Genomic DNA, 10,712 nt, shown 5'->3' with positions numbered 1-10,712 from the left:
TAGTGGGTTTATTCTTGAATACATCCATTAGAAATAATTATCTAAATAAGGCATATTAACTTATTTTTAATAACTTATCAACCAAGTTGTATTAAGTTACAAAAGTGATCTTTTAACAACAGCTGATCCTCTTTCTCATGTATTCCTTAAAAAAATAAAACGCACATATTTTGGACTCAAAATTTATAATCCGCCTTTAAAGAAAGCATTTTTCTAACAATATCATAACTGTAACGACAATATGCAAAAGTATGGCCAATAACAATAATTTTGGTAGAAATGTATAAAATGGTCTCTTAAGGTTGCTATTACTACTACAACATTATATTTGAATGCTTAATACACTATAAATGATAGAGAATACGTAAGCATTAATAAACTACTTGTTACACAAATTAAATTTGAAAACAAAATTTATGAATGATGCGGGACTCGAACCCGCCCGCGAATAATCTCAGAAGTGAGCATCACTTTTAAAATAACAAATTGTTTAGATTTGAAAGAGCGACATCACAAATCAATTTCCTAATATGCAAATATTGGGGTTGAGCAAGTTATCAACAGTAAAGTAGATCGGGCCACGTAACGTCACTTGAACGGTTGTCTCAGTTGAAAAACGATCGCGCGGAACGCGAAGTCGCGAGTTCGAGTCCCGCATCGTTCATAAATTTTGTTTTCAAATTTAATTTGTGTAACTAACCCTAGAAGTGAGGGTCATTATAAAAAATATAACAAATTGTTTAAACTATTTGTTCTAAAATTTGCTGTCAATATTTATGGGGTCTTCAAAAGTGTCCCGTAAGACAATGCTCAAATCAATAGTTTGGTGTTGTTCTGGTTCTTTCTAAAGGAGCAATGGTCATGAATGATATATTCAAAGCGGTAAAGCCATACTGCACAAAAAATAATTAAAATAGTGATGGGATCTCCCATTGTTTATTACTTAAGGGACACTTCGTATGAATGGTGTTGCTACATTTCTAATTGTGTTACAGCTAACTCATGTATTTGTCCACAAACAGCTTTGTCAATCTATTCCCATATTTATGACTCCATTGTTAAAATTGGCTCGCTCAGTAATTAATAGAAGAGGTAATTCATTGCTTTGTGAATAAGCAAATATTTATCATTTATCTGTCACACCGAATTCGAAATTTACTGAACTTACCCCTACATTATTCTAATACAATTATTTAATTACTTCGTATGTGGCTTTGAACCATACTTGACTAGAGTTCAATGACCTTCACAGATAGAAAATCATATAAGTGTAATATCACTATGTAACATTAATTTCTAATATTAAATTTGAGGTGGCATAATATTAGAACATCAAATTATAGAATCTTTAAAATGGTAGCAGATGTTCAAATTACTGAGAAGTGATTGAATACATATTCATGAAACAGATTATAGCAACCCCATCAATTTATTATATATAGTCTGAATTATACACGAAACAAATAAGTCTAAAGGTAATAATTAAAAAAATATAATCTGTATTTCTGCGCATATAATCAAATTTAAAATTTTTGTTTAGTTATTCGCGAAACTCATAGAAAATAATTGATCAAAACAGAAAACTCATTATTTGGCGCGCATGAACAATGACGTCATAGTTCATATGAAAAAAAAACAGAATTGATTGAACATTGACCTTTCTCGCTTTTCTAATTGTATTTTATACAAAAAAAAATTAAAGGAGGCTTTTAAAATGTATTTCTTGTGTTGCCATAGTACAAATTATTTTTTAAGTTATGTAACTATTTCAGAAGCACATAGGCCATTTTCAAATACTGAAAGTAATATTCAACAGTTTCATTCAGAAGTCTTATGTAACTAAACACAGTTCACCAACAAAACAAAAATAATGTGGAAACTATGAGGAATACTGATTTTATTATTTAATACACTGTAAAGACTGAAAAGATTTGGTTTGGCGACTTTTAATTTAGACTGAGCTTAAAATTATCAAATATGTTCCCAACAACTTACATGTTTAAGAAGTAAGTGGATGTATTCTAGTGAAAGTAGAATAAAAACATAAATAGAGATGGAACAAGTGCAAATCTTTAAGGAATCTATTTAAAAGTATGTATCAATTAGGACATTTCTTCAAAAGTTACACAGATATTTTGTTTAAATGATAACAACTCAAAAACCAAAAAAAAAATATAATTTAACAAAACATAGTTGTGATGAGTTTAATTCAATTAATTAGAATACCATACATTAATTAACCCAGTAACAAACATAACATCCATATGTTTGACTAAAGTAAAAATTATCACCATTACAAGTGTGTTATTTTGTCTTTTATAAGTAATACAATCATAATCTTATACCGAATTGGTAAAGTATCACAGAAATAATTAAACGACCCTAGCTAAACTATCTTGAACTCTAAAACATTAATTTAATACGAAGTATTTGGTCTTACATTTGGGGCAAAAAACGGAAGTTATTACAAGAAGACAGTAATTTCTGGAAGAATAAAACGTACACGGTTTAAACAACAATTGATAGGTACATACCAAACATTAATCTTTATAGACCATTAAATATAATTACACCAATTTTATACTGATGCTTTTAATATCATTTTAATTATAAATATATAATACACGAAATAACTAATTTTTAAATAGTTCATTAAATGAAAATAATCACAAATTTAATTATAAGTACACGATGGAAGTTAACACTGTAATTGTTCTCCTTCGCCATTGAGGGTGAGTTTGGAATGAGACCAATTATAAATGGTCTGCAATGGGACATGAAGTAACTCGACAATGTGTCGGTAATTTGGCTCTGTAAGAAACAAAAATAGATTTAATTAAGTTGTCACAACATTCTGCATCATATTATGTCTGTCTAGATGGTAAATTAGATGTGTGTTAATTAAAAGTAAGTAAACATTTCCTCTCACATACCTATTTGATAATTATTGGAATATAATATTTAGCACTTTTGTGTCACTTTTTGAAGCAGAAACCCTATATAGGTATATAGCTCTTGGCCATTTTAACTTCAGAACCTACGTACTGGCGCTCTGACCTCAACACAATATTGATTGATCGCAAGAGTTCCCTGATACGCTCGAAACAAGGAGATCCATTCGTAACTTGAAATCACAAATAGCTCATTGCCTTGTTTTACCCAACCAAATCCTCTTGCCAAAATGTCAGTCCAACCGAGCAAGGTTGATAGACTGAAAAGGGCTAATGTTGCCCTAACTATTGAATATAGGGCAGTGGCCCCAATCTTCAATATCGCCACCTCCATTACAACACAATTGATTATACATAGGCTGCACTAACAGTATCGGAAATGGAATATTTCCACTGTTCCTGTGTCATATTAAAATCTTTTTAATTGAAAACTCCTTGGGTTTTAAAATCGAATACCATTTATTTATTTAAAAAAAGATTCTCGGTCTTTTCAAACTTCTTTAGTCGTTGAGAAAATGGAATTGACTCGAGAAAATTCTAGAGCGATGATTTATTATGACCTTCGAAGTGGTTTAACACAAAAACAGTGTGTTGACCGGATGATTTCTGCATTTGGTGATGAAGCCCCATTCAAAATCACAATTTATCGCTGGTTTGCTGAATTTCAACGTGGACGTGTCAAGCTCAGTGATGATCCCCGTCAAGGTCGTCCAAAAACTGCAGTCACCAAAGAAAACGGTGATGCTGTGCGTAAGCTGATTGAGGAAGATCGACATGTGATATACCGTGAAATTCAGGCAACTTTAGCCATTGGCATGAGTCAAATAAAAATAATCTTGCATGAACAATTAGGTGCAAAAATGGTGTTTTCCCGATGGATACCGCATTTGCTCTGTGAAGAGAAAAAAGCGGCTCGCGTTACTTGTTGCGTCAGAACTCTCGAAAGATTCCACGCAGGATCCTCAAATGCTGTATACAACATCGTATCAGATGACGAATTTTTGATATACGCGTACGAACCCGAAATAAAAAACCAGTCACGAGTTTGGGTGTTCGAAAATGAGTTAAATCCAACAAAAATTTTTCGTTCACGGAGTGTTGCAAAAAAAAATGGTGGCCACGTCTGTCTCCAAAACCGGCCATGTTGCGACTATTCCTCTTGAGGGACAAAGTACGGTTAATGCAGAATGGTATGCTGGCATTTGTTTGCCACGGGTCGTTTCTGAACTCCGTAAAGAGAACTGCAACCGCCGCATCATCCTCCATCATGACAATGCGAGTTCTCACACTGCGCACAGAACAAAAGAGTTTTTAGAGCAAGAAAACATAGAATTATTAGACCATCCGCCGAACAGCCCCGACCTAAGCCCTAATGATTTCTATACTTTCCCTAAAATAAATAATAAATTGCGTGGTCAGAGATTTTCATCACCTGAAGAAGCTGTGGACGCCTACAAAACGGCCATTTTGGAGACCCCAACTTCCGAATGGAATGGTTGCTTCAATGATTGGTTCCATCGTATGGAAAAATGTGTCAAATTTCGAGGAGAATACTTCGAAAAGCAATAAATACATTTTTAAATAGTAATGTTGTGTCACTTCCTTGATTCCCGAAATTTTCAGTGCCGCCCTCGTCGTGTAGCGACTGATGGTAATTAACAACACCAAAATACAATGCAGACATATTTTACAAAATCATGTATAAACTTGATTTATTTCAAAGGAATATTCTAAGTTTGGTTTCAGAACTCAGTAATGTGTGAGGTAGTAATCTCTTAATTTTATATATTAAACCTTAATGTCAGCCTCTGTCAGAGGCATGCTTTTTGTTGAGAAAAGCTTGAGAGCAATATCTGCACACTCTATGAACATATTTGAAACAGCGTGTTCCTTCTGAAAATTTTACTGATGAGGTGGGATAATTCATTGTCCCCTGAAAACCTTTAGCATTTTCACTTTTCCATAACTTAAGACATTATCGGCAGAAGGCTTTTTTGGCCTTTATGATGTAATCTGGTGCATAGGTTTTGCCCGGTTTGTGGATCATAATGACTTGAGATACTTACCAAGAATAGGGTAGTACCCTATTCTTACTATGGCATTACATGGTGTTGTTGATATACATAATTAATTACTCGCAAGAACCTTTTTATGGAGTTATGTCATGGTCATGTATATCATGTCATGAGGTTTGATTCTGAACATGATTTCTGCCCCGGAGCACAGTGAAGTTTTCATGGAAATTTCTTCCAAACAAACATTCCATGTACTATAAACATGTGGAATGAGCTTTGTTGTACGGTGTTTCCAGGACGATTTTTTAAAGGGCCGGAAGCACTCTTATAATTCCTCTGGTGTTGCTAGAGAATGTGGGTGGTGTTGACCAGTATGCTTTTTTGTCCTCTCGTCCATAAAAAAAAAGGTTAAATTGAGAAAAGTTGATGTCTGATTCATCTACATTTGATACAAAATTTGGTCATTTGTTTTTTCTTGTGAATTTCTGATCCACTGTTTTTCGTAAATATGCAGGCTTATGGTGGAGGTGGCGATCAAGGTTTATGGTAGTTGCCTTGATGAGTATTTGGTCATCTTTGTAGCTAAAAGCTCTCTAGATAAATATTTAAAGCAGATACATTGGCTTCAGTTTTCAAAATCTAATTTTTATCTCGAGCTACCTTTTTCAATGTAATTTTAACACTAAATATAGTATAAATAAATAACACAAAAACAATATTTACCATTTTCTGGATTGATGTAACCTCTCCTAATCAGAAAATCTAATAAAACAGGCGCACTAGTTGTCTTAAACTGGGGAGATAGTGCCCGTTGTACACATTCCGCTGCTGTGAGTAATTCAAATGTCTCCACTTCACCATCAGCATTTTCCGGCTTAAACTCCATTGGAAGCTCAAGGTCATACACATATTCAGTGTTAGGAAACAGTCCTCTTTCACTTTCAAAATAAAAGCTGTAATAAATGCATTAATATTAGATGCATGTTGACAATCCATTTGTTATTGACTATATACACATAATTTTTTTTCCATGGTGTTTATCACAGATAGTATTCCGAAGAACTATTTGACCTGATCCACATCGCAAAAATTCCACACATCACAAACAAGATAATTTTTCATCAGGATCCTCCTCTAAAAAATCTTTTATGCCTGGTGTTACTACTTACTACAGTGGGAAAGGAGTGTGTACAAATGTACACTCACATGAGCGACAGGCTCAATCAATTCCTTTGATAGAAAGATAGTTTAGGCTGGAATGATCCCACCATATGCTAGTTTATTGCCATCTTCATCGATTCAAATGACTGACATTACAATTTAAAATATTTCACATAATTATTGTTGTAAAAAGGCATATTTTAAATATTATATTGCCTTGCTTCATTTTATTTAATGTTTCTTATAAGCATTCCTATAGTGACTGAATAAGCTGATGGTCTGCCTAATATTCATTGTTAAGCACATAATAGTGAAAATACAACTGGAATCGTAGCATATTACAAAACCACAACCAATGTTACATTAATCACAACACTTTAAAATAGAAAGTCTCATATGCTACTAATAATGGCACATTCAAACCAAAACTGTGTGTGTGTGGTATTAGTACAGTGGTACTAATACCACACACACACAGAATATAGTGATATTCATTAACACTCTACAGCAGTGTTTCCCAAATATTTTTCTTCCATGGCCCGGTAATTTCGGTTCTTGACCCACTTTATAGTTTATATATTTTAAAACCCCAGCTGGTTTCATTAGGTAAAATAATCATCATCCGTTACATATAATAAATAAGTATCACTATAGTCACTAAATTTTAGTGTGAAGTATGGAGCTATTGCTTATTTTTTAAGTTCGCTTAATGATGAAGGTTTTATCCTTCAGTCTATTTTGATGGCCCATTTCGGGTCGCGACCCGGCTAATGGGAAATGGTGCTGTAGAGGATCTGTTGCTACTATTTGCTCTTTTAATATTATTATTTAATTTTTAATTGGACAATATACCTGACACATCCAGCTGGAACTAGTTTTTTTGCCAAATCACCCACAACAGATGCTTCTTCAGCTACTTCTTTAATAGCAGTCTCAAGTATACCATAACCTACAGCTAAACCGCCACTGACAAAACAATCCCATTTACCTGGTAACATAATATTGAGAATAACACTGTTTTAAACATTCATGGGTATTCATTGCACTGAAATAGTCACTTACGGGATATCTAATATGCATAATTTTTGAACTCACAATGTTATAGTATAACTTGTATTGGTATGTGGTTTTTGATAAATTTGTATTGAGTTACTTTTACTCTCATGGCTCATTAAAATTTCATTGATAAATAATCTCTAAATATTGAATAGTGAATAAAAAATGGCTGGTTCCAAATATTTATTTAATTCAGAGACATCTCCATATATATTAGTAAATGTATTAGTAACAATATTTCTTATGTACTACGTTAGTACTATTAGTGAAATATATTTATAAACCTAGAGCTAACTGTATCCAGTGTTTCTGGAAGGAACAGTCAGCTCTGGCAGCAATCATCTTTAGGATGCTGTTTCTGCTCTCACGAAGACGCTGCAACATGGAGACCACTTTACCAGGTGCAATCACTTAATAGCTATTGGCATTTTAGCAAGAAATTTTGTATACTTTTCTAGCCAGCATTGTAATGCAATGTACAGTACTAATAGAGTCAATGGCACTTGTATAACATTTTTAATACTGTCAGCTATTGCAACGAAATACTTTTTGGCCTTTTCGATTTTTATAATTTTAAGGGATAAAGATAATTAGATTGTTATGATTAAAAAATGTATTGCATTGTTTTTTATTATAAGATAATAAAAATAATCTGCACCACAATTTTTCATTACATTCAGAATCATGGTCCAGTTGTATTTATAGGATGTTGTGGTTTTACACCCTGTATACTAATGAATACTTAAATTTGGAACAGTTTAAATCTAAAAAAGACCAATTCCAAAGAAAGTGATAAGGTAAGATCAAGCTTCCATAATATATTTAAGGCAAAAGTTTATAATAATAACAAACAAAACTTTCAAACATGTTGTAATAAGCCAAACACTATCTCATAATATATTGAGATAAGGGAGATCAAAAGTTATCACCATGGATATCCCGTAACTGTAAAATTAAGTAAGTATGTAAATATTCAATTTATCACTTGTTTGGGTTTTTAGTGTTTCCTTATAAATTTCTCCAATGTTGAGTGTTAAATTAATCTATGCTTTATTAAGAGGGCCTAATGAACAAACAAGGTCAAGGTTAGAAACTAAGAAATTGGTTATTTACAAACAAGACACACACAATGTACATGTATGTAAAAGTTTGATGTTATTTTGCTTAATTAATGAACATACAACATGAACACAGCAGTTAGAAATCCAGGCAAGGATGACCATTCAGGTCAGGTTATGAATATTACAATATTTTTTGTCACTGGTGGTGCCCCTTACTTATAATGCCAACTTTGTATTATTTTAATATAACTCTAAATATTGATAGGAGAGTACAACATAAACATACAATATCTTACAGAATTATGAAGAAGTTGTACTACAAAAGTAAGATATAATTTATGTTTATAAGTCACCAAAACTTGTTTTATTTTCATAATATTATGTATCATATTCATGGCCGAAACGGTCGCTCGCGTAATCCTGAAATGTGCGGGGGTGGCCAACCAACGGGCAAAAACCTTAACCAATACGAGGTCGCTCCAGGAAGTATGCGAACACCCCAGGAATGTTCTGAACTTCTGGAAGGAGCTGGGCTGGTTGGAGTAACTGGCCATTACTGCACGCAAAATGGACCCATGCTAGTGGTCTAATTGCGGAAACATGAGCCCCTATACCATACCATACTCATGAATAAGTAATGCATACTTAAGCATATGTCCAACTTTTGTTAAAATGGATCTCAAACATTTTAAATATTACAGATACAATATGATATACTTATAGCATGCTGTAACACTTATCCTTGGAGCTGGATCAAAATTCGGGATAAGTATAATATATCATGATTACCTATAACATAGAATGTCCACAATGTATATAATATATTAAAAGTTAACATGAAATAGGGGATAAGTAGAGATTGTTACGTAATTGGGAAGGAAATGTTGAGGTTGTATCATCATGTAGACAGGATGGATCAAAGACTGACTGACTGAACAAACTGGTTAAAAGAAAAATGTAGATGGACATGTTGGGTAAGATCAAAATAGGTGTACTTTCCCCATTTAATTGATAAAATATATACTAGATTAAAGGTCATATTGTTGTACCACAAGATCTAGATAGAGTTTTTAAATGTGGTAATAATACAATACAAACACTTATACATGTGGCAAATGATGGATTAATCTCTGTTTTCCCCTCAGAAAGAGAAGTAACTGAATATATAAATATTTGTACAAAATTGTATTCTCACCAGGCCATGTCTGTTTTGTGAAGCTCCTCTGTTGCAGCCAAATACAGAGGCCTTTAGTGGGATGGAAGAGATATCCATTTATGCTTACACCATAGTTTCTTATACCAAATAAACATATAGCACTTCTATCCATCTCCATTAGGCTTTCATGGCAAAAGGGTGTGCTCACTTCAAAACACTAAAAAGTTTATATAAGCTTATGCATTAAATATTAAATATAGGCCAGAGTTAGTATGATCTTTTAACTACCTCATCTCTCCATCCTTTTAGAGCACATATTTCATTTTCTTTCCTTAAAAATTGTAATATTTCTGCAATTCTTGTAGTCCTTTCTCTGTAATCTCTGAATGCTGGATTTAATTCTACGTACTTTCCAGTGACCCTAAATACCTTGAAACAAAGTTAAGTGACAAAATTTCGTAATTCAAAACCATCCACACAAGAATGGTTTACCCATGCAAAAAAATTAAGAAAATTGTTCGTGTAAGATAATTTGTATGTAATAACCATAACAGTTGTTAGAATAACAAAACATATAATATTTTAACATGCTTTAAATGTATTTACACGATATTAATAATAACTGTAATGTTTACTTATGATATAATGGTCAATTCAATAGTTTTGATGCTGTGGTACATTCATCCACCGGGACATTATCTACATACACATACCTCCGGAAATCTCTTCAAATGTTTCAATACATCGGGACGAATAAGGCCCACTTGATGACCGGCTACGAGAAACGGTTTACATGTTCCTTGATGGAGACCTTTAACAAAACAATAACAACAACACAACAATCGATATCATGGACATTTTTTCTATAAAACAAGAAGAATATTATACAAACCGGATAAATAAAAACAATTAAATTTTCGTGCCAATTTCGTGATTTCAGAAATATTACTTTTAACCGTCGAATTCATATCTTTCATTACTTTGTTCCTTTACAAAATACGGAATAATTTTCAGCTCGTTTTTTTTGGGTTTAGACTTTAGAGTAGTTATATACCGAAGAGTAAAGTACTGACTGATAGTAGATTAAAATATTACAGAGTATATCCAGAAGTACATACCTACGGCATTTAGACTGCTTTTGTTGAGTTTTTCTTTCTGGCTGTACTTCCTAGAACTGTCATTCGAGTCAAACATGATAATTATAAGCACTAGACTCTAAACTCAAGACCGTTAGAACCTATCCGCAAGAACAAATTATTTAAAATAATTCAGTTATTATAAGATTCAAGTTTATTATTATAAAATAATATTA

General features: G+C 32.8%; 1 protein-coding gene across 1 annotated transcript; it reads right to left on the bottom strand.

The window, feature by feature from the left end:
* Positions 1-2,136: 2,136 nt before the first annotated feature.
* Positions 2,137-10,438, bottom strand: LOC126969734 (uncharacterized). Its single transcript, XM_050815298.1, has 7 exons — positions 10,293-10,438; positions 10,114-10,211; positions 9,689-9,829; positions 9,440-9,617; positions 6,980-7,115; positions 5,690-5,919; positions 2,137-2,811 (listed from the first exon to the last, which is right to left on the bottom strand). Exons 1-7 carry the CDS (start codon positions 10,375-10,377, stop codon positions 2,699-2,701), a joined length of 981 nt encoding a protein of 326 aa, XP_050671255.1. The 5' UTR covers positions 10,378-10,438; the 3' UTR covers positions 2,137-2,698.
* Between the last annotated feature and the right edge of the window lie 274 nt (positions 10,439-10,712).

This window comes from Leptidea sinapis, chromosome 1, assembly GCF_905404315.1.
Source record: "Leptidea sinapis chromosome 1, ilLepSina1.1, whole genome shotgun sequence".
NCBI classification, from domain to species: Eukaryota; Metazoa; Arthropoda; class Insecta; order Lepidoptera; family Pieridae; genus Leptidea; species Leptidea sinapis.
Note: the sequence above shows the minus strand (reverse complement) of the source record. Positions and strands in the feature narration are given on the sequence as shown.